The 24,158-nt window shown below is 34.1% G+C and overlaps 1 protein-coding gene across 4 annotated transcripts in view; it reads left to right on the top strand.

Moving 5' to 3' along the window:
- HSF2 (heat shock transcription factor 2) overlaps window positions 1-23,983 on the top strand; it is a 33,974-nt gene extending 9,991 nt beyond the window's left edge. The window contains exons 2-13 of one of the 4 annotated variants that reach the window (XM_057489305.1): window positions 5,122-5,230; window positions 5,391-5,518; window positions 6,343-6,467; window positions 8,447-8,522; window positions 11,530-11,591; window positions 12,500-12,587; window positions 14,184-14,332; window positions 14,678-14,911; window positions 15,517-15,622; window positions 19,735-19,788; window positions 22,457-22,541; window positions 22,992-23,983. In XM_057489305.1, the coding sequence (XP_057345288.1) occupies window positions 5,122-5,230; window positions 5,391-5,518; window positions 6,343-6,467; window positions 8,447-8,522; window positions 11,530-11,591; window positions 12,500-12,587; window positions 14,184-14,332; window positions 14,678-14,911; window positions 15,517-15,622; window positions 19,735-19,788; window positions 22,457-22,541; window positions 22,992-23,284 (1,509 nt within the window). In that variant the 3' untranslated portion in view covers window positions 23,285-23,983. Of the gene's footprint in view, window positions 1-5,121; window positions 5,231-5,390; window positions 5,519-6,342; window positions 6,468-8,446; window positions 8,523-11,529; window positions 11,592-12,499; window positions 12,588-14,183; window positions 14,333-14,671; window positions 14,912-15,516; window positions 15,623-19,734; window positions 19,789-22,456; window positions 22,542-22,991 lie in introns of all 4 variants that reach the window. The other 3 variants (XM_036903926.2, XM_057489306.1, XM_036903927.2) reach the window with 3 other exon arrangements.
- The last annotated feature ends 175 nt before the right edge of the window (window positions 23,984-24,158 follow it).

The raw sequence follows: 24,158 nt of genomic DNA, 5'->3' as shown, positions 1-24,158 counted from the left end.
TAGTGTAGGCAGATAGCATTCTCCATGAATAAATTTATTATTTTTACCTGTATGGCTTTTGGGTTTATATCATGCTTCTAAAAGTTGGGTTATAAAGAGTGCGATAACACTGAATTAGCATTGAATTTTTGTTTCTTCCTTCAAAATGAAAAGTTTATTAAATAATCCTTTTCCCTCCTTTTCCCCACCATTTAAATATACCCTTACTTATTAACTATTAAATTCTCAAATAGATTGCTGCTTTTTGTGTAGATTCCTTTATTGTCTGTCCATTCATCTATTTGACTACCCCATTTTTGGTCCCAAACTCTTAGAAACACCATAATTGTATCACCTGTTAGGATTAGGATTAGGATAGGTTTATACCCCCCTCCCCACTGTTTTCAATATTTTCTTATCTATTGTTACATATAGGCATACCCCAGGGGTGGTATTTGTTCAGCTCCAGACCACTGCAGTAACATGATTATGACAATAAAGTAAGTCAGATGAATTTTTTGGTTTCTCAGGTGCATATAGAAGTTGTGTTTAATCTATAGTCAAGTGTACAATAGCATTATGTATACAGACACAGTATACATGCCTTAATTAACTCTTTATTGCTAAAAAATGCTAATCATTATCTGCACTTTCAGTAATCTTTTTGGTGGTGAAGGGCCTTGCCTCAGAGTTGGTAGATGCTGACTGATCAGGGTGGTTGTTGCTGAAGGTTGGGGTGGCTGTGACAACTTTTTAAAATAAGACAACAGTGAAGTTTGCCACATTAATTGACTCTTCCTTTCATGAACTATTTCTCTATAGCGTACCATGCTGTTTGATATCATTTTACCCACAATACAACTTCTATCAATATTGAAGTCAGCCCTCTCAAACCTTGCTGCTGCTTTCTCAACTGAGTTGATGTAATATTCTAAAACTGTTGTTTTCATTTCAACAATCTTTGTACTATCTTCACCATGAGTAGATTCCTTCTCAAGAAACTATTTTCTTTGCTCATCTGTAAGAAGCAACTCCTCTTTGGTTCAAGTTTTTATCATGAGATTGCAGCAGTTGAGTCACATCTTCTGGCTTTGCTTCTAATTCTAGTTCTTGAGCTGTTTTCTCAACATCTTCAGTTAACTTCCTCCACTTAAGTCGTCCGTGAGGGTTGGAGTCAACTTCCAAACTCCTGGTAATAATGATATTTTGACCACTTCCCATGAATCACAAATGTTCTAGAATGGTGAATCCTTTCCAGAATGCCTTACCAAATGTATTTCTTAAATTATAAGACTTGAAAGGTTAAATGACTCCTTGATCCAAGAGCCTAAGGATGGATGTTGTGTCAACAAGAAAACAGCATGACTCTCATTGTACATTTCCATTGGGACTCTTGGGTGACCAGGTGCATTGTCAATGAGCAGTAGTATTTTGAAAGGAGTCTCTTTTTCTCTGAGCATTAGATCTCAACAGTGGGTTTAAAACATTTGGTAAACCTGTTGTCAACAAATGTGCCGCCATCCAGGCTCTGTTTATAGAGCACAGACATAATGCTTAAGGGTCCTAGGATTTTTGGAATAGTAAATGAGCATTAGCTTCAACTTAAAGTTATCAGCTGCATTAACCCTTAACGAGAGTCAGCCTGTCTTTTTGAAGCTTTGAAGGCAAGACTTCTCTCTAACTATGAAAGTCCCAGATGGCATCTTCTTCCAATATAAAGCTTCTTGATCTACATTGGAAATCTGTGTTCAGTATAGCTACCTTCATGATTTATCTTAGCTAGATTTCCTGGATAATTTGATATAGCTTCTACATTAGTACTTGCTACTTCACCTTGCACTTTTATGTTATAGAGATGGCTTCTTTCCTTAAACCTCATGATTCAACCTCTGCTACCTTCAGATGTCTCCCTGGCAGCTTCCTTAATCTCTCTAGCCTTTGTAGAATTGAAGAGTTAGGGCCTTGTTCCGGATTAGGCTTTGTCTTAAGGGAATGTTGTGGCTTGTTTGATCTATCCAGACCACCAAAATTTTCTCCATATCAGCAGTAAGGCTCTTCTGCTTTCTTATCATTCATGTGTTCACTGTAGTAACACTTCTAACTTCCTTCAAGACCTTTCCTTTTGCATTTACAACTTCACTGGTTTTTGGTGCAAGATGCCTACCTTTCAGTCTCTCTTAGCTTTTGACATGACTTTCTTACTAAGCTTAATCATATCTAGCTTTTGATTTAAACAGACATGAGACACACTCTTTCACTTGAATACGAAGAAGCCATTTTAAGGTTATTATTGGCCTAATTTCAATATTGTTGTGTCTCAGACAATAGTGAGGTCTGAGGAGAAGAAGAGAGATGGGGAACAGCCAGTCAGTGGAGCTTTCAGAACATAGTATTGATTAGGTTCATCGTATTATATGGGCATAGATTGTGCTGCCCCAAAACAATTACAGTAGTAACATCAAATATTGCTGATCACAGTTTACTATAACAAATAGAATAATAATGAAAAGTTTGAAATATTGTGAGAATTAGTAAAATGTCAGAGACACAAAGTGAACAAATGCTATTGGAAAAATGGCACCAATAGTCTTGCTCGACACAGGGTTACCACAAACTCATTTGTAGAAAATGCAGTATCTGCAAAGTACAATAAGGCAAAGTGCAGTAAAATGAAATTTGCCTGTAATTATTTTTACAGATGCATTTTAGTAGCTAATACTTGGTTGTGTTAGCATCTGTTCACCTCATCTCCAAAAACATTTTTTTCCCTAAGTAAAAGAATTTAATGTATTGGTTAATTTAGGGAGAACTGATAGCTTTATAACACTGTTCCTCTGGGAGTTTAATATTTTCTTAAAGATCTTGTATATTTTAAAAATATTTCTAGATAGTTGACATTTTGTAATCATTGGAATCTTATATCCCATTAGTTTTAAATTTTTGTTTTGGTAAAATACACATAACACCAAATTAACTGCTTTAACTATTTTTAACTGTACAGTTAGTGGCATTAGGTACATTCACATTCTTGTGCAACCATCATCTCCAGAATGTTTTTCATCTTCCTAAGCTGAAGCTCATTAAACAATAACTTCCAGTTCCTTCCTCCTATCTCCTGGTAACCATTATACTTCCTATCTCCATGAATATGACTGTAGTCATATTCATGGAGATAGGAAGTATAATGATACTCATATAAGATACCCATATAAGTAGAATCATATAGTATTTGTTGTTTTGCAACTGGTTTACTTTACTTAGCATAAGCATAATGTTTCCAAGGTTCATCCATGTAGCGGTGTCAGAATTTCCTTTTTTAAATATTTCACTGTATGTATATACCACATATTGTTTATTCATCTGTTAGTGCATATTTTGGTTGCTTTCACTTCTTACTGTTGTAAATAATGTTACTAAAAAATGGGTGTACAAATATCTGTTCAAATCCCTGCTTTCAGTTCTTCTGGGTATATACAGTTGATCCTTGAACAACAGAGGTTTGACCTGTGTGTGTCCACTTATATTTTTTTCAATAAATATACTGGATTTTTTTCAGTAAATATATTGGAAAAGTTTTTGGAGATTTGCAACAATTCAAAGAAACATTTTTTCCTCTAGCTTCTTTATTGTAAGAATACAGTATATAATACATACAACATACAAAATTGTGTTAAGTGACTGTTTATGTTATCAGTAAGGCTTCCAAGCAGCAGTAGTCTATAATAGTTGAGTATTTGGGGAGTCAAAAATTATATATGAATTTTCTACTGCACAGGGAGTCAACACCTCTACCCCTGCATGGTTCAGTGGTAAAAAGTAGAACTGTGGGATCATGTAATTGTTTCATTCTTTTTAGAAGCCACCATACTGTTTTCCATAGCAACTGCACTATTTTACATTTCCACTGGCAGTGATCAAAGGTTCTAGTTTCTCTGCATCTTTGCCAACACTTTTCTGTTTGTTTTTTTTAAATAATTGCCATCCAGATGGGTGTGAAGTGGTATCTCATTGTGGTTTTTGTTTTTGTTTCCCTAATGATTAGGGAATGTTGCTAAGCATCTTTTCATGTATTTAATAGCCATTTATATATCTTCTTTGGAAAAATGTCTATTCAAGTCCTTTGCCCATTTCTAATTAGGTTGTTTGTTGTGGAGTTGTAAGAATTCTTTATATATTATGGATATTAACACTTTATCAGATGTACAATTTGCAAATATTTTCTCTAATACCATGGATTGCCTTTCACTCTATTGATAGTGTTCTTTGCACATACATGTTTAAGTTTGAGGTAGGTCCATTTGCCTATTTTTGGTTTCATTGTTTTTAGTGTTACCAAGAAGTCATCCCCAAATCCAATGTTATGAAGATTTTACCCCTTGTGTGTTCTTCTAAGATTTTTATACTTTTAGCTTTTTAATTTTGGGTCTTTGATCCATCTTGAGTTAACTTTTGCATCTAACATAAGGGGTCGAAACTCATTCTTATGCATATGAGTATCTAGTTTTTCCATGATTTCTTGAAATGTCCTTTTCCCAATGAGTATTTGGCATCCTTATAAAAAATCCTTGGACCTTATATGTCAGGGTTATTTCTAGATCCTCTGTTGCATTCCATTAGCCTGTCTTTATGTTAGTAACTTGCTGTTTTGATTACTGTATTTTGGGAGTGAATTTCAAATTGTTTATTTTTATATATACTAGTGATATCATTAATTAGTAGCCAGATATCTTACTGAATTCTCTTCAGTTTTTTAATTATACAAGGATAAATCACTTCTATTGGAAATGATAAAATACTGCTGCTCAAATTTTACTGTCTAATTACATTGGCTTTAAAACATTGTTAAATAATTATGTTGGTTACATACTGTATTTCTTTTATCTTGTTTAATGGAAATTCTAATACTTCACCATAAAGTATAATACAGCTTTTGGTTTAAGACATACTCCTAAACTTTTTTGAGGTTGACATCAAAAACTTAATTGTAGTTTGGCACTAATTGCAGTTTGTTCCCTTCCTGCTTTAACAGAAGAAGTAGAATATTGGTCTGAAGGTATCATGGAAGGGCTGCCTAGTTTTGGAGTTCATATGTATCACCTACTGTCAAAGGACTGTAAATAACTGACTTTTTCTCTTTTTCAGAATGGCCAAAGTTTTTTGGTTTTGGATGAGCAAAGATTTGCAAAAGAAATTCTTCCCAAATACTTCAAGCACAATAACATGGCAAGTTTTGTGAGGCAACTGAATATGTGTAAGTAATGAACAGCAGTTTACGTGGAGTACTGTCATCAGCCACTGATCAAACCATTTTTTTCCCCATTAGGTTGATAAAGGAAAGTGCATTCCATAGAACTACCATTAATTGTTTACTTTTATCTGTTTCAGTCATGTGAATTTTTAATCTTTTTCAGATGGTTTCCGTAAAGTAGTCCATATTGACTCTGGAATTGTAAAGCAGGAACGAGATGGTCCTGTTGAATTTCAGCATCCTTATTTCAAACAAGGCCAGGATGACTTATTGGAGAACATTAAAAGGAAGGTGAGTTAATGTTAAAATAATTTAATTTGGGTGTTCTTACATTTTAGCTGTGGAGATTAAGGATGTACAGAAATACACAGGTGTTCCTTGTTGGGATGACTTAGACTAGTAAAGCTTTAATATTTGCCCTCTATTTCATATTTTTTCCCCTGTACTCAACTCTCTTGAGGACTCAAGTCTTCAAACACCTTTTAGAGGGGAGAAAAATATTTACATTCTGACTGAAAGTAAGTAGTAATCCATATTGGAATGGCTCACTTCTAATTCAGCCTAAAAATATAAACTCCTGCTAGAATGTCAGCTCCATGGAGGGTTTTTCTGTAGTTCGCTGCTAATAATCAATGCCCAGAAAAAGTCCCTTGCATATAGCAGGTATTTAATAATACATTTTTGAAGGAATGGTATCTTTTGCTGAAATAGATATTTTTCCTAAATCCACCAAAGGGGATATAAAAGGGTAGTGGACTATGAAAGTAAATGGCCTACCATGCAGCTGTTACTGCATAAATTTAATTAAATGTGGAATGTGATAAGAGGCTTGGGGAAATTACAGTGAGTTTGGCAGAAGGAAATGAAAAAAAAAAAAAGCCTCTAATATTTTCCTGCTTGTGGAAATTTCTCTACATTAAAAAAAAATTGATTATTCCTTATTCTCCCTCTTTGGCAGTGAATTTTTTTCTTTTTCTAGAATCCTATCCTGGGCTTTTTAGAACTAGATTCCATTTCCTGAACAGGCTATAAAAATAGAAATGCTAATAATAGGAAAACTTTGAATTACAGTCATGGTGTTTAATATTTGATTTCCTAAATTTTCTTTTTGAAAGGTTTCATCTTCAAAACCAGAAGAAAATAAAATTCGTCAGGAAGATTTAACAAAAATTATAAGTAGTGCTCAGAAGGTTCAAATAAAACAAGAGACTATTGAGTCCAGGCTTTCTGAATTAAAAAGGTTAAGTATTATTTTCAAATACAATCCTATGGGGAGTGTGTGTGTGTGTGTGTGCGTGCGTGCGTGCGTGCGTGTGTGTGTTTTAGGGGTTGAGGTTGTTGCTTTAAGTACTTATATCAAGTTGGTGAAACCAAGATTAAAGGTTATTTTTCTGTAAGTACTTGTTCCCTCTTATTTTTGATTTATGGCCATAGGCTTTAACCCAATATTATATTTTCTAGAAGGTGATTGAAAGAATATATAAACCAGGGTAATAAAAACAATTTGATTTACAAGTCTTACTGATGAAACAGTAGATCTTTAAGTTGGTGTAGGAAGTATTATTCTACTTAGGTTTGCTTTCATATGATGTTCACACATATAAGGGCAGACAAAGCATTAAAAAATGCTACATGTGTTACTCATTCTTTTATGGTGGTTTCTTAACACTTCTCTTTGTAGACTATCTCTGAGGGAAAAAAAGGACCCCAAAAACAGGGAGAAAAGGGCACCTGAGATTTGCTCTACTTGAAACTTACTTTACATAGATGTGAGAAAGTGTTATTCAAACCTTTTATCTAAAGAAAGATGCTTTATTTTGTTTTACTACAGTTCTTGGGACCATTATCCTACCTTGCCTAAGTAAGAGCTTGTATAGAGAGTAGATATGTACTTTTCCTTGCTAGTAGTTCAGATTTTCTCTTATCCTAATAGGTGCTAAGGTATTGAGAGTAGTTATTTTATGTGTTCTCTCTTCCATTTCAAATGTGGGACATAAGTTTGGCTATCTTAACTCAAGTATCTTCATTAAAAGAGTAGCCTTGGACTTTTATTTTCTTTTTGAATAAAACAATTTTAAGCTTTCCAGGTTTACATATTTCATTTAACCTTTTTACTGGCTTACTCTGTGTACCTTGTATCTTACTAAGGTACCCTTTGATCCAAATCCTTGAGTCTCTGGTTTAGCCCTAAAGGAATAGGATCCCAAATTGATTCTATAAGTCTCAGAGGTAACTGTTTTCCTACTTATCTTTAGTAGACAGATGACAGTATTATAAAATACCTGCGTCAGAAAACTACCATAGTTATTCAGTAAGTATTAAAGTCTCATTTTCAATATCCTTTATTCACAAATCCAATCCCTTTTGTAATAGGTTAGATTGAGGAACTTCAATTTTTGTGGAAGTTAACTAAAGAACAAAAAATTAAGCACTTAATAGGTGGATTATCTTTCATGTTGTCAGCATTATCATTACTGCTAACATTTAATAACAGTGCAATTTTAGTAAAGAATAGTGAATGTGGGAAAAGAAACATTACTGGGAAAGTTTGCAGTTTATCATATGTTTAGATATGCTTAAAACATTTTTTTGTATTTTCATATGCTTGTGTTTGAGATAGATCTTAAGATTGACAGTTCTCAAGTTTGATGGACTTTAGTGCAACAGTGCAACTTCAGTACTTGCCAAATGATCCCGGGCAAGTCCTCTCAATTCTTTATTTTAGTGGCATCATCTGTAAAGATGATAATTCTTTCTTGACGGTTTTTAGAGAAGTTTAAATAAGTAATTCATAAAATACTTACTATAGTGCCTGGAGCATAGCAAGTGCTGGATAAACATCACTTCCCTTCAAGAATTGCTTCCTAAGCACAAGTCCTGAATTCACTTGGTAGCCACAGTTGAAGGGTTAGGTTATTTTTTGAACAAGAAAATATGAGCCAGATTGTCAGAGTAAATTTCACTGTATGGATGTAGATGTGAGTCTTAAATTTTTGTGTATATATTGCCATAAATAGAAAATACTTTAATTAAGAAGGAATGATTCTGGAGTTGTGTCTAGATAGTTACATTTCTTGTCATTGTACCAAAGTTTTTCTAATCTCATAAAAATCTGTAGTAAAACTAGTTAAGTTCTTTGGTATTCTTAATTAAAAACACTGAGGTCTGGCTTCCTGACTGAGTTTTTTTGGTTTTATTTTTTCATAAATATTAACATAGTGAGAATGAGTCCCTTTGGAAGGAAGTGTCAGAATTACGAGCAAAACATGCACAACAGCAACAAGTTATTCGAAAGGTAAGCTTTTTTCCCCATGCCCATAATCTGCGTTTGTTTAATGAGGACCATTTCTGAACCAAAAAAGTCTCTCTTTGAATAGTCAGTGATTGAACTTAACATCTTACATATTGGGTGCACAGACAGAGCAAAACTATGAATTCAAATTAAGCCAAATGTTATATATCCTTGTAATAAAAAAAACATTTCTCTTTAGCTAAATACAGTCATTCCATACTCCCAGCTTTTCATAAATGTTCTTTTGTCTGATAAACCAACTTTAAAGATTCTTTATTAAGAATATAATGAATACATTACCAATTTCTTAACTGTTTTTACTGTGAAAGATATAACCTTACTCTGGGGGGATTTTTGTTGTTGTTTTTACAGTTTACTCTAGAAGGCATAGATACCAGTTTAAGAAGAATGACTAATATTTTCAAATCAGTAGACCACATTATTAGTTCAAAAAGATGAGTTGTCAGTGTATGGCATTACTCGTCTGTGCAGAAAAGCAGTTAATGTAGTGTTGTAAAATAAATCCTAGATTGTAGTATCTGAACTGATAATCTGAGATTCTCAGTGAGGGCATTGAAAATCTCTGTTGCATTGTGTTCTTGTGATTTAATCTTTTCATATCAGCTTTCATATATTAATAAGAGGTGAGACATAAAAGTAATTCAGGCAGCTATTTTTTGCCCATGAGTAAACTGGACTCTAAGCAACAGGTTTTTTTAGGGAGGGAGGATGAGAGAGCTTCGGCTTGTTAATAAGTTCAGAGGACTTTAGCTAAAAATAGGGTTATGCCTGACAGGATCTGGGCCTAGTGAAGTAGGCTTAGAACAACAGATGAATGGTAGTTGTAACCTTTGGCCTATGGTCAAATAGATGTCTTTTCAAAATCAGTATGCAAGTGAAGGTTGAATGTATAATTCAGTTCTAAGGGTTTCATCCAAGCACATATATTTTCACAAGTTCCATAGCCGAGTCCAACATGGAGAACTATTAAGAATATCTGATTTAAAATGATAATTGTACCTTAACCTGTACTTTATTTTAAAATCTCTCAGTCTTTTTCAGGGAACAATATTTTTCTAGGAAATAATGTTTTTATATATGTATATTAACTTATAATACTACATAATTTGTTGGGTATGTTTTTCCTAAAAGAGGGTTGGTAAAATACTTAATGTAATGTAACATTTCAGTTTTTTCTTGAAAGCTAACATTAAGTCTGCTCAAATTTTAGTTTGAATCTATGTGTTTTGGTGAGTTTAAGGACTTTACATAATACATGAGGATAGCTGATAATTTTTTCTCTATTCCTAGAATTGGTTCCTAACTGCCATTTACTCTTTGGCCTTGGACTAATTGGAATAGTATATGTGAGGTACCTGTTGTGGGACTTGTCAGGTATAGAAGTTAGATGGTGTAAACATTAGATTCCTTATCTTCTCCTTCAGGAAACAAGTTTTCTACAACGTGATGCAAAAGTGTCAAAAGAGAACTGAGATGTAGAACAATTTCAGGAGAAATTTAGCCAGTGATTCATGATCTTATAAACTCAATCAATAATGTTTTCAGAACTTTGCCCTAACACTTTTTAATAAATTAACAAAAATAATTGAAGTTGAATTACATATCTTTAAGCTTAAATGTTGTCTTTTTATCAGCTGTCAGCAGTTTCATTTGAATAAGCAATTTAGTGGCTACCCTATCATATACTTTCATCCTAATTCTTCAATTAAAATGTCTATATTTTTCTCCATGGAAAAGTTCATACAGATCTGTCAGGCAAACTATTTAGTAGTCTCTTTTGGGGAAGAACATTCAGTAGAAAGTTATATGGTATGTATTTTTAGTTGACAGTTCTCTGTTTTAATTACATAGATTTCACAAGCCTTAAAGAAAATTCTTCTGCAGAGTCTAAATAGTCCTCCAATCACTTCTGACCTTTATTCATATCCTTTCAGTGATAACACTGCTTTTCATAGTTCATCATGTGATCCTCACTGTTTTAACTCCTTTAGGAAGTTCACAGTAAATTTCAAAGCATACCCTACGCCACTAGTTCTCACTCACTTCAGTATCCCCTGGAGGTCCTGCTATAAATACACATATTACTGGATCCCCATCCCCAGAATTTCAACTTCAGCACTTCTAGAATGGGGCTGAGATTTTGGACATCTAACAAGTTCCTGGGCCAGTGCTGCTGGTTCATGGACCACTTTAAGAAACAGTGTTATAAAATATGAAGGATTGTTTTCATATATTGATCTATTTAATAGGTTTTCCCCTAAATTTAATCAGACTTTGAAGATTAAACCAGCTTCTCTTGATGGTCACAGAATGTGTATCACAGATGTTTAAGAGGAAACAATCTGAAGAAATTCTTTATTTGAAAACATGTATATTCCAACTTCAAAATTGTGATTTATTTTTAGATAACGTCCAACTACTTTTGGGCAATTTCTCTTGCTGCATAATTAGCTACTTCATGGCAATATCTTTCATTAAACAATTCTAGAATTATCCAGTAAACTTTCTCTAACTTGAACATTGTATGATCTATTCTGAGAGAAATCACAGTTTGTTTCCTTCCAATTGTATTAACTGGTATGAGAAAAATGTTGCTTGTCAAACATGCTTTTTTGTATCATGATTTTGAAAGAATCTTAAGTAAAAAGTTCATATCTATATCCAGGCATGCTTGGTACTTATCAACAAAGGACATAACCGATTATTGGATAGATAAATGGATGGGTGGATGGATGGATGGATGTCTTAGACTCTTAGACATTTCTATGTCCTAAGTAGCCAGCAACTTTATCATAGGTTGTTATTCTGCCTAGAAGCTGGTATGTTTGTTTAGATAGGAGTTTTAAGATGCATCCAAATTTTGGATATGTTAAATGTGATACATTATGTAACTTAGAATAGAGGACACATAGTACCTAAATTAATTTTATAGGTTTGTAATGTGAAATAAATAATTTTAAGTGTATGATGGAAACTTTTTTCTTTTTAGATTGTCCAGTTTATTGTTACATTGGTTCAGAATAACCAGCTTGTAAGTTTAAAGCGTAAAAGGTAAGTTTTTTATGATAAAATATTTTGACCTATTCATAGACAACCAGACATTTTAGCGTTTAACCACGAATGGCTTATATTTCCTGGATGTGTGTCTGTTGTCCCAAATGAATGGTTCCTACCCTGTTAAATTAAACTTTCAACATTTAAAGGTTGTTTTTATTTTTGAGCTGTCATCCTGCTGATGTTTTTGAGAAATAAGGATAGCCTAAATGGTCACTTTACAGATATACATGGAGTTAATAAAGAATCCCTTTTCATTCAGATTACAGTTTAGTGTGGTATTAGAATATCTGAGTGAAGGAAAATCTAAAAGAGAGGACTTATGTTGGAAAAAAACATGAAATTTTTTTTTTACTTGATCTTGTTTAATCCATTCATAAGGGTCTTAAAAACCTGTATATCACAGGTTGTGATATCTATATATGTCGGTAACTACAGTTGTCATAACTAAACCATAAGAAGAAAAGTAGTGGACAAAGGAATAGTTGGAAGAGAAAAAAATTACCTTGTGATGCTCACAGCTTATACTGTGACTTGACTCTAGTTCCACTAACTAGTTTTTATGATACTACCTATTTAAGTTTCCTATGTAAGTAGAGTTCATAAAGAGTTACATAGTCAGCAACAAAATATTTCTGGAGAGAGTAATTTGTTATATGTAGTATAACAAAAATAGTACAGCAGAATGGAGAAATAAAAGTTCCAGAAACACTCATCCCCCAGTTTTTATTCCCAAGATATAATTATTTTTAAGAATTCCTTGTGTATTTTTAGTGAAATTTTTTATTCATTATTACAGTCAGTGTGTTTGTGTATGGGTAAATTATTAGCAGTTTAAGTTCCTTGTATGTTTGCTTCATGAATATATTCTTCATGAACTTCATGAATTATCTAATGATTTTTAGGCCTCTACTTCTGAACACAAATGGAGCCCAAAAGAAGAACCTGTTTCAGCACATAGTCAAAGAACCAGCTGATAATCACCATCATAAAGTAATTTTTTAAATTCTATTTTGTATTTATTATCTCAGACTAAATGTTATAGCATTATTTAATGCATTCATAGTTTAGCAAATAATAATCTTAAGTGCTCATCCTCTAGATTTCTTAAATCATGACTTTTTTCATTATTTACTTCAAATTATTTTAAGAAATATAAACTATTGCAAGTATAGTTGTCTCAATTGCCTATTCCCAAGTTCATTTCTCTCCCTCTCACCAGTCTCCTCTGATATAGAAATAATCACTATCTTGAATTAGTATTTATCATTCTCATGCCATTTTATATGTGTGAGTCCATGAACAATATTTGTTCAATATTTGAACAGTATCTGTTTCAGCATCATCAAAAAACCAACTGAAAATCATCATAAAGTAATTTATGAATAATATCTTGTATTCATATATCTGAACACAGAAATAACATTTTGTACATATTTCACATTGTGGTTTTTTTCACTTGTTCTCTCTTTTGAAATTCATTAAACAGACTTAGCTCATCTCATATATTAGGTGCTGTTAGTTGAGTATTATGATAATATAAATGTGCATTCATCTATTGGTTATTTTGTTTCCAACTTACAAATATGCATAGACTAGACTGTTCTTTACTGTAATGATTTCAAAACATATTTTGTTTGCCTTCGCTTTTATCATAGGCTTTCTGGATAATTTGTCAAGCTTACACCCACTGGCAAATTAGTCCATCCCAGAGTCTAAACTTTTTTTAATACCTGATTATTATTGTTACTTTCAAATCTTAGAATTCTAAATACTGTTTCAGATTTATTAAAGTTTTGAGATTTTTGTTTTTAGGCAAATCAGAGTTAACCTAACATCTGGTTCCACTTTCCACCACTCTTTTCTAAATAATCAAGCATACCTAAACTATTTTGTTTTTAAAATTAAAGACTCAGTTTAGATGAATGAAAATTTTTAATTTAACTGAATTTATGTTTAAAGTACTTTGTAACTTTTGTCTCTGTATTATCCAGTGTTGAGATTTAGATTTTTGCATTACAGTATTGACTTTGCTTTAGAGAATTGAATTTTTTAAATTAATGTACCTATGGTCTGAATATATCTGTAGTTGAATACAAAAAATTCATTGCTAAAAGACATTTAACTATGAAATATTTGAAATGTTTTTTTCCTCTAGTATTGAAAGCATTTAATGAGTAAGAATAAAATGGATGAAATAATCTCCATCAGCACAGGACCCATCTAGTTATGCTTGAAATTTCTGGTGAAGTCTTAATGTTTTTACCCTTTGGGTATAAAAAATACTTCAAAATTTACAGAATTTTCTGTAGAAACAGTCTGAGGCATGTCATATTTATACAAGGCCCCTTATAATAGAAGAAATAGAATGCAGATAAAACACTTCATACCTCTATAAAGTGGCAATACTAATGCCAGAAAGCATGTAATTACCATAAGGGCAGAGAACATACCTGGTTTGCTTGCCCTTGTGTCCCTAACATTTAGTAAATAAATAGTAGGTGCCCATTTAGCATTTTTTTGATGGCATATTATTTGGTAGTCAGTATAATTTCAGTTTTTTGAATATTTTCTCCCCTTACTTTTTAGGTTCCACACAGTAGGACTGAAGGTTTAAAGCCAAGGGAGAGGATTTCAGATGATATCATTATTTATGACGTTACTGATGATAATACAGATGAAGAAAGTATCCCAGTTATTCCAGAAACTAATGAAGATGTTATATCTGATCCCTCCAAGTAAGGAGATTGTGAAACAAAATTTATGAAATATTGGTTACTTTTCTTATCAAAGAGCTGAATTCAAAGCCACTTTATTTTGTGATAAATTAATAACTAACTCATATTTAGATTATTAAACTGGAAAACTAAGACAATTCTAATTTTTTAATTTTGAAGTTAAACACGTTTTGTGGTCTCATATTACATGAAATACCAATATTTGTAATTAGGCTACTCACCCAAGAAATTTAAGCCTTTTGATACATGGTTTCAAGAGAGTTTTCATGGAGAAAATGGACAGAATGAATTCATTGAATTGGTCTGAAAGTGTAATTGATTCTTATATTGCTGATGTACCTGTAGCCAGTACCCTGATATTGTCATTGTTGAAGATGACAATGAAGATGAGTATGCACCTGTCATTCAGAGTGGAGATCAGAACGAACCAGCCATAGAATCCCCAAGTTCAGCTAGCGATGGCAGCAGCCCTCTCATGTCTAGTGCCGTCCAGCTAAATGGCTCGTCTAGTCTGACCACAGAAGATCCCGTGACCATGATGGATTCCATTCTAAATGATAACATCAATCTTTTGGGAAAGTGAGTGCTCATCTAGATGTCTAAATGTATTTGCTTTCTTTGTTTATTTCACAGACTGTTTATCTTAGGAGAGTGATCTTCCTTTCAGATTAAGAACTCTTGTAGTATACCTTTCTCTGTTTTGGTCAGGACTGAGCTCTGTAAATGGTGTTCTGAGAAGGCTTTAATCATTCTAAGAGCAGCCTTGTGGTTTTCCTGGTAATTCCTTAGATTTCTTCAATAACATACGTGTTTTGAATGTCCATGCAGTGTGTCTGATTGTATGTATTTTTTTATCAGGACTGTGGAATAACATAATCTCTATTAAGGCACTTACTAAACAGCATAAGAAAACCAGAAATTAGTAGCAATAGCCAAGAATAAATGGTTAAATATTTTATAATTTATAGAATAGAGGAAAAAGATAAATCTGTTGTTGCAGAACATTTTTTCTATAAATACTAAAGTTTTGTGTAAAGGCTGTGAGTTCTCAGTTAAACAAATATCTAGGAATCCCAAATACTGCATAGGATTTATTAAAATTAAGAATTTTGCACTGTGATTTTTTAAACATTAAAAGCAATAAAACCTAATATTTAATTTTTTAAAAAATCTTCTTTCCTTAGGGTTGAGCTGTTGGATTATCTTGACAGTATCGACTGCAGTTTAGAGGACTTCCAAGCCATGCTGTCAGGAAGACAGTTTAGCATAGACCCAGATCTCCTGGTTGATGTAAGTACTTTGAATAATCTTTGCTGTACTGGCAGTTTGTGTATTTGTTTATATTATTTACAAATCAATACACCATTTTGTTGTATTCTACACTGTTTTTGCCTTTTTTTTTTTTTTAATGAATGGTTTTGTTTATCAGAAAGAATGAACACATGGGTTCAAGACAGTGAATGAGGGTGATCACTACCCATATCTCAGTAGAAGTTCAGTTAATCCCTCTGTTAACAATATAACCAGCTCTGTTCAACAGTGCTCTGCTGTGTTATGTTTTGCTTTAGAACAAATTGTCACTAAATAGAAATTGGTGGAAATAAACAATAGAGATACTTAGCCAGGAAACAATATGGTGGCACTTCCTAATACTTTGGGACTTATTAATGTTTCCCACTCAAATATGTATTTTATTATACTTGGTATATATATATATTTTTAAATTATGTCCTGAGTCCTGTGGTTCCTCTGCTCCAGTCCCTACCACCACCTGTGCAAACTTGGCTCCAATGTTGTCTGGACTATGAATTCTAATTTACCATTTCTGGCACTAACCACCTTTCTCACTCTCTCTTCTCTCTTCTCTCTTGTTCCTGCTACTTCTTCCTCCCTTACCTAAAGGTTCCTACTGCCCTGAGTCCATCCACCTGAATCTTTTCTCCCTATTTCTGTTTCTGTTGTGAACATGTTTCTTTATCCTGAAAAGTTTTGTTGCTTCTTTTTTGCGTTTCTTTACTTAAAAAGCAGCTTCTGTCACACCAAAGTAGTCTATAGTCTTGCCTTCTCAGTGAAGCTTAAAGGAATTAATGCTTTCTTCCTCTTCAATCCTAATAATTTACTACCTTACTTCCCTGCTTCTCATCAGTCTTTGTCAATGCCACATGACTTTATCATCCTTCCCAAAGCATCAGTGCTTTATAGGATGGATTTCACTTTCTTTGAATATTTCCTTTCCATGCTGACTTATGTTACCATCTTAAGTGAATTATGTTCACGTTAATGATGTACTTCAGCTTACAGTAAGTAACTTGACAGCCCTTCTTGATTCTATCAGTTCTTTGTCTGTACTATGAATCATGGATCATGGGCCTTTTAGAATACCTGTCCCTTATATCACTAAGACAGAAATATTCTGATTGTCTACAAATGCTTGCAGTCTTGAACTAGATCATTTTAATTCAACTTTGGAACATTTTTGACACAAGACTTCAGCCAGCCAGCTCTTCCTATTCACAGAGGGTAAGTCATCATGCTCTGGTCGTCTCATAAGCTGTGGAATCTCATGTTTTTCCTTCATAGTGGAAGTACTTACTTCCTCTGTAAAGCCACTTTGTACACCTGCCCCTTTGCCTGTTTTTCTCTATCTTGATCTTTCCCACCTGCCTTCATAGGTACAGATTTTCCCCATATTAGAAAACATTTTGATGTGTTGTTCTGATCATTTATCATTCTACTTCTCTAATTCTTTAACTACAAACCTTTGGAAATCAGTGGCTATATTTGTACTTTGTTTTTACTCTGTATTTCTTTTGAAGCCCCATACTGTCTTATTTATTCAAGGCCTGTGCTGTCTTGGCTTATCCATAGTAAGTTGGCTGCATTTTTTTTTTCCCATATTAGGCCACTGGGCTAGTAGAAGGAGGTTTGTTTTGAATCAGATTTGGGTTCCATTTTGAATGGCTTATCTTATTAGGTATGTCATTAACCTTGACAAAGTTAACTTCTCTTGCCGAATTTCCCCATCTCTGAAGTGTGGCTAATGTCTAACATGAAGGGTTGTTCTAAGAATTACAGATAATTAACACTGTTATTATTAACACTTCATTTTCTATAGCAGAACTTTCTCTCTTGATTTTAGAGGCACTGGACTTCTTTTTTTCCCTTCCTGTCTCCTTAACCATTCTCTATTTCTGCTACTTGTGGGTGTTCCCCAGAATACCCATTCTTGTATCCTCTTTTGTTTTTCCTACCTCTCTTTTTTTTTAATCCTCCTTCTGTGAAGGGCTTATGGCTTGCTTGTAGGATTGCCCTCAGATGTGTATTTCCAGCTCTTAATATTTCTTAAAGGAAACTTTGCTTGTGTTCTAATTCAATGTCTTGGGATCATCAGTTTCATCTTGCATTGATTATTTGTGTTTAACACCAAACTTTTCTTTATTTGCTAAAGAGCTACCCTTTTCACTGTCTTATTTTCTATTGTGGTATCAGACTTATTCTCTTTACTTAGGGTAGTACTAACAGCAAGTCATCTTGCCTTATCTTTATCTCTTCATTTACCAAAGCTGTGTATTTTCCAAAATCACTTTCACAAGATGTCCTCACTTTTTGTTTCCACTTTTGCCTTCTCACCCAGGACCTTCATTATTTCACCCTTGACGTAAGTTGCCTTGTTCTCTGAATTGGCAAAGATGGTAAGGACATAAATAGGAATGCTGAAGAGTTCATAGGTTTTCTCTTCAGAGCTCAGTACTCAGTGACCCAGTGTGGAGTCAGCAGGAGAGGCCTGGCCTTAGAATTCAACCAACTTGTTAGCTCCTTTTATGAACCTACATTTGTCTACTTTAACACCATGTGTCTGCTGGGAATACAGGAGGTATCCTGAGTCAGGAGAGGGGAAGTGGGGGCAAAGGAGGAGTGAGGAGCTTACACTGCTGGCCCTCCTGAGAAACCACTCTCAGTAGGACAAAATCTGGTTGGCCTCTGAGGCAGTGACAAGTCGCACTGGCAGAGATTGGCAGTCTCATGTTCATGAATAACTACTCTTAAGGAACTGAGATTTTTTCTCTTCACGGATCAGTTATGTGAAAAGGTGAAACATTAATAAAAGGAAAGGAAGAGTTGGGGATATACTTAGTGCTTCTGTGAATATCTTACTTTAAGGAGAGGTACCACTGTCTAGAGAGGGTGGAGAAGATTTAACTGCCTCTCTGCATTTAGTCTTATCTGTGAATGATTTGGTGTGTTTATTCTCCTAAAATGCTTTAATCACTATATTTCATTGCTCAGGCCATTCCCAAGGCTCTTACTGCTGACAGAATGTGGACTTGTCCACTGACTGGCCTTGCTCTGCTTTTGAACATGACATGTACAACTTACTGTTCAACTCAAAACTTCTACATCATTTAAAATGGTCATCTTACAGTTTCTAGAACTTACCCTACAAACATTCCTTTTCTGTTGTTGCTATTGCTATAACAATACACTTTTTCTCCATCCTCTCCTGTGCAAGTCCTGCTATTCTCTAGGGACTGATACATGTTGTATAGCTTCATGAAGACTTTTTTTCATCCTTCATGTGTGTAAGTGTATGTGTGTGTCTGTGTTCCTCTCTCAATTCTCTTAACTCCTTAGTACTTTTGATCCCCACCATCCGTCATTATAATACGGGGTTATATTTGATCATATGTTGCTGTTTGATGATGTTCTTCTCTATTTAGATTGTAAGCTCCTGGAGAGCAGGAATTCTGTCTTCATCTTGTTTTATTCATGTCAGTTATTTCTTAGATGTTTAATAAATCCCTGTGAAACGAATGACTTTGAAGCCTATGGCTTAAACAAAAATTACCTCTGTAAACTAGCTGGCCTGAGGAATGCAGTGAGCAGTGGTCTTAGCATTTATGGTTTTTCTTATGAGGTGAGGTGAAAGAATCCCCCAGGAGGCATGCCGTTTGGTCCAAGGGCTCCATCCGAGGTGTGACTGAGGGGCTGTCACAGAAGAGATCCTGTCAATGTATCACGTAGTGAGCAGGAAGTCAGTGAACGCTTAATGTCATGGCAGGAAACAGCCCTGCATGCCATTTAGAGCTAAAGCCATTTAGGGAGAAAAAAAAGAAATGAAGGAGAGGGGAAGTGGGGAAAACTGCTAATTGTCTCAAGTGATTTACCCCACCGTTTTATAGAAAAGTTATTATAATATATAATGCATGGGCTAGCTTGCTCTGCCTTTTTTTTTTTCCTTTCTGCTTTCTAGCCTTTCTCTTCCAAACTTGTTTTACTGTATGAAAACTTCTAGTGCAGCTGCTACATCTCTTCACCCAACATGGCTGTATAAAAATTTTGAACACACAGTTAATTTTTAAAATATTTTTTAAACTTATCATCTTTCTTGTTTGGTCTTTCAGCTTTTCACTAGTTCTGTGCAGATGAATCCCACAGATTACATCAATAATACAAAAGTAAGTTTTAATTCATCTTGCTCAGGACCCATAGCTGTAAGAATCTGAATAAAGCCCTACTAAGTAGAGAGCAATATCACACCCAGTTGCAAAAAGCATTTTATATTCTTACCTAATGTGTGTGATCAAGGTAGTAAAATTCTGGATGAAAAAATAGCTTTTGGTTATGGGGTGAATCATTGTCCAATTCTGTTGGCACTTCTACAATTAATTACTGGGAGATCATCTGACTAAACTTGGCATTTTTGGGTATATCACTGAAATAAATTATTAAAATATGATTCCTTCATGTTTTATGTGCATCATTTTATTCTTATTTATCCCTTCTATAAATAACTTCTCAGCATTTTTATTGAAAATTTACTAATACCCATTAGTATTAGTAAAATTTACTAATACCCATTAGTAATACGAATGTAAGTAAGTTTCTTCATTTTATTAGCATACAGTAAAAGGGACTTGTACTAATTTAAGGTGAGGTGAGTTGAAACAGTGTATGGATTTTGGAATTCTTTTTTTAAGTATGGTTTTTGTTATTTTCTTAAATGTATGGGAATTCCAGTTGGGAATATTGACAAGAGATTCTTGAGAAGTGGTTTTTAATGAGTAATAAGGATGATTTGAAGTTGTTAGAGCAGACATTTAGAGATTGTTCTGTTACTTTGTACAGTGTTTTGTCTTGAATAGGTATATACTCTGTTTATCTTGTATTTATACCAAATTGTTTAGTAATCCTTGTTTTTCATCAAATACAAAAATAAATTAAGTCCTGACATTCTGTACAAACTCTGGATGAGTGGAATCAAAATTTTATTTTGATTCTTGGTCTTAGTAGTCTCAAATAACAAACACATATCAAATAAATATGAGTGACTAGAGTTGGGGGTGAGGGGTGGTATAGTTTTCTGACTAATGTCATGTGTCAGGATAGCCTGACCAGATTTTCTGCATTTTCAGTTATGGCTTGGGTAACTTATAGTCAAAAGAATTTGTGAATTTTTGAACTAGAAAGTTGATTATATATTCAGTATTTGGATGATTTATATCAGGGTGGCATACTGTAATGGCCAGTTAATATTTTCAGTTTTGTAGGCCATATGTTCTCTGTCACAACTACTCAGCTCTGCAGTTGTAGTGCAAAAGCAGCCACAAACAGTGCATAGGAGAATGAGTGTGGCTGTGCTCTAGTAAAACCTTATTTACAAAAGCAGGTAGGCAGCATGCTGAATTTGGCATGTGACCCATAGTTTGCCTGGATTTTTATTATAATATTACATGGACCATCTCAACACTGTTTTTCAGTAAATACAGTATTATTCAATGTTAGACCTCAAGTTGAATGAATCAGTACCACAATGTTCATTTACTGAATGTGCTGTATGTACTGTTTATTGCTTAACATTGAGTCTTATTCCAAAAGTCAATAGTTTAAATATTTTCCAGAAATAAGTTAACCAGCAATCGCATATTGCTCTATAGTACTATAGGAAATTTATAGAGTGATTTTTCATTATAATTCTTTAATCTAATGTTTTCAGATAGTTGGCTCATCAGCTGTCATTCCCTTGCTCATGATACGTATTACAGTTCTTTGCTAATAAATCAGGATGTCTTTAAACTCTTCAGTACAGCGATCTGGGTGGCCACTACTAATGAACAAGAATTTGCATGGGAGATGAAACCCATTTGTCATCCTGGTTCTCATAGGCTGTTTTAGAAAAACAGCAGTGGCATTCTTGGAAAATATTTATTTTAGGAAGTATAAAAATAAAGTTGGTGTTACTGCTATAGCAGTAATGTTTATTGTGAATTTTAAGTGAGAAATGTAAATTGTGGGGAAGGTTTATACTTTATCATATCTTGGAGCCATTATTCTCTCTGAATCCTGGAAGCCAGTACTTCTTCATTTTATGAGTATCAGGGAAATTAGTATGTTTGTTACACCATATATACTTAACTAGTATGTGGATATCTGGGAGTTAAAGCTATTCAGGAAAAATTGTGACCTCTGCACCACAGTTTGAACATCATTGAAAAAAGCACTGAAGAACTTAACCCCCTTACAGTCAGATGAAAGGAGAGAAGACAGTGGTTGAAAGAAGCAATTTAAATGACAGAAAAGAACTGAAAGAGTCACAGGAAATGAAGAACCATCAGCTCAACTTTAAGGCTTACAGATATAGGGATAAATAGCTTTAAGGATGTCAGCGTGTCATCCTGAGCTACTCTAAGTATGTTCACTTATACTAAATACTGAGTGAAGAGAAATGTGTAGTACATTTTAATCAAAACTGTTTAAAATGAGTTTAAAGAATTATCTCCTTTAACTAGCAGTTTAAAATGAGCCATTTTTGCTTCATTACTATCTTTTACCCTTGACAAATTCCATCTATTCTGTTGAAAATACCCCTTCTTTTCATACTTCTTATCATCCTAGTTTTCAGGTTGTTTCATCTACTTGATGACAGCAGTAGTTTCTTTACCCAGTCTTATTACCTCTACTCATTTCTTTTTCTCTCTCTAGTCCATCTTGCCTGATGTTCCCCCTTCCCAGGTATTTTAGATAATATACCATTATTCACATACTGTATGAGTTATTTGTTTTTTCTGTTTTTAGAAACATACAAAATATGAAACTAATATTTTTATATTGTTTGTTCTCTTTTAGTCTGAGAATAAAGGATTAGAAACTACCAAGAACAATGTAGTTCAGCCAGTTTCAGAAGAGGGAAGAAAATCTAAACCCAAAACAGGTAGGTACAAATGTGATGTTAGTGTCCATCATAAAAGAGTTTTTTAATTGAGTCCTACCTACATGGAAACTGATGCAAGCCAAGAAGAGTATTGCTATACGTTAAGAATTGGACCAGAATGTTACCGGTTCTGTGCATAATGTATCAAGGTTCCGGCACATACAAAAAATTGAGCTGGTGAGGTAATTCTTCTTAAAGCTTAAGTCATGTTTATTTGTTTTCCCTTTTTAATTTTGGGAGAACTGAAAGGATCCTCATCTTAATTGTTGAGTAAAAGAGTAACTTTTTTGACTTGCACATTTTAAAGTTACTGACATAAAGTGTGATATTGCTTGCTTGACTGTGCAAGGGTAATGATTACATATATGCCTATCTGTTTCGTTTTTTTTCTACCTTTGGCTTACACAAAGAGCTAGTGATAAAAGAGCATTTTTCTGATCTTTATAACAGATAAGCAGCTTGTCCAGTACACGGCCTTTCCTCTTCTTGCATTCCTCGATGGAAACCCTGCTTCAGCTGTTGAGCAGGGAGACACAGCATCATCAGAAGTTATGTCTTCTGTAGATAAACCCATAGAGGTTGATGAGCTTCTGGACAGCAGCCTGGACCCAGAACCAACCCAAAGCAAGCTTGTTCGCCTGGAGCCACTGACTGAAGCTGAAGCTAGTGAAGCCACACTGTTTTATTTATGTGAACTTGCTCCTGCACCTCTGGATAGTGATATGCCACTTTTAGATAGCTAAATCCCCAAGAAGTGGACTCTAAATGTATATATTCATCAAAATGATGAACTATTTATTTTAAAGTATCATTTGGTACTTTTTTTTGTAAATGTTTTGTTTAATCCGATATTATGGAATCAAAAGCACCTTTTTGCTTTTCTCACTAACCACACACTCTTAACAAAGCTTTCAGATGTTACTCAGCTACGTAGGTACACAAGATTTAATGCACATTATTGGCATATCTTTAAGTTGGACTCATGGCCATTTTTCTCCAGTTGTAGTAAATTGGATTTCTTTTTTACATATTATGCCCATTAACCCCAGTTAAACTTCTGTTTTACTTGTTTGACGCTGTCTGTTTGCATTCAGTGTGTAAGTCACTAGAACTAATCGTAGAACTCCTAAAGCTTTCTCTGTTTCAGTTACTTTTATTATTTTTCACTTGGCTCATTTTTAGAACTGGAAACATAAAGTGCCTGTATCTTGTAAAACTTCACTTGTCTCTTTCGGTTCAGAGAAGTTCATTCATGTTCAACAAGAAAGGCAAAGTATACGCGAACGCTTGCTGATTCGGTTCCAGCTCCATGTAAGTAGACGGGGATGGGGGTGGTGCCAGCCCTATCTACTTGTTGGACTAGTTTTAAGTAAAAGTTTTCTGGCTTGTTTGTGTTCATTTGAACCATACTATTTAGTAAAATAAATAGTGAATGTTGTGTACTAGTGTCTGTTAAGTGTCTTCTTTGGAGGTGACACCCATGTGTAACAGTTTCTCCTTTTCAAAGGAAGTGGATGAGAGTTCAACTAAACTGCCTCTCTCCACTAGGCTTAACTTGAGTTTACACCAAGATTTTGGTGTCTTCTCACAGAAGGTAGACTGTGTAATGGAACAAGG

This window comes from Manis pentadactyla, chromosome 12 (genome assembly GCF_030020395.1).
Source record: "Manis pentadactyla isolate mManPen7 chromosome 12, mManPen7.hap1, whole genome shotgun sequence".
NCBI lineage: Eukaryota > Metazoa > Chordata > Mammalia > Pholidota > Manidae > Manis > Manis pentadactyla.
This window is presented reverse-complemented; position numbering and strand designations above follow the sequence as displayed.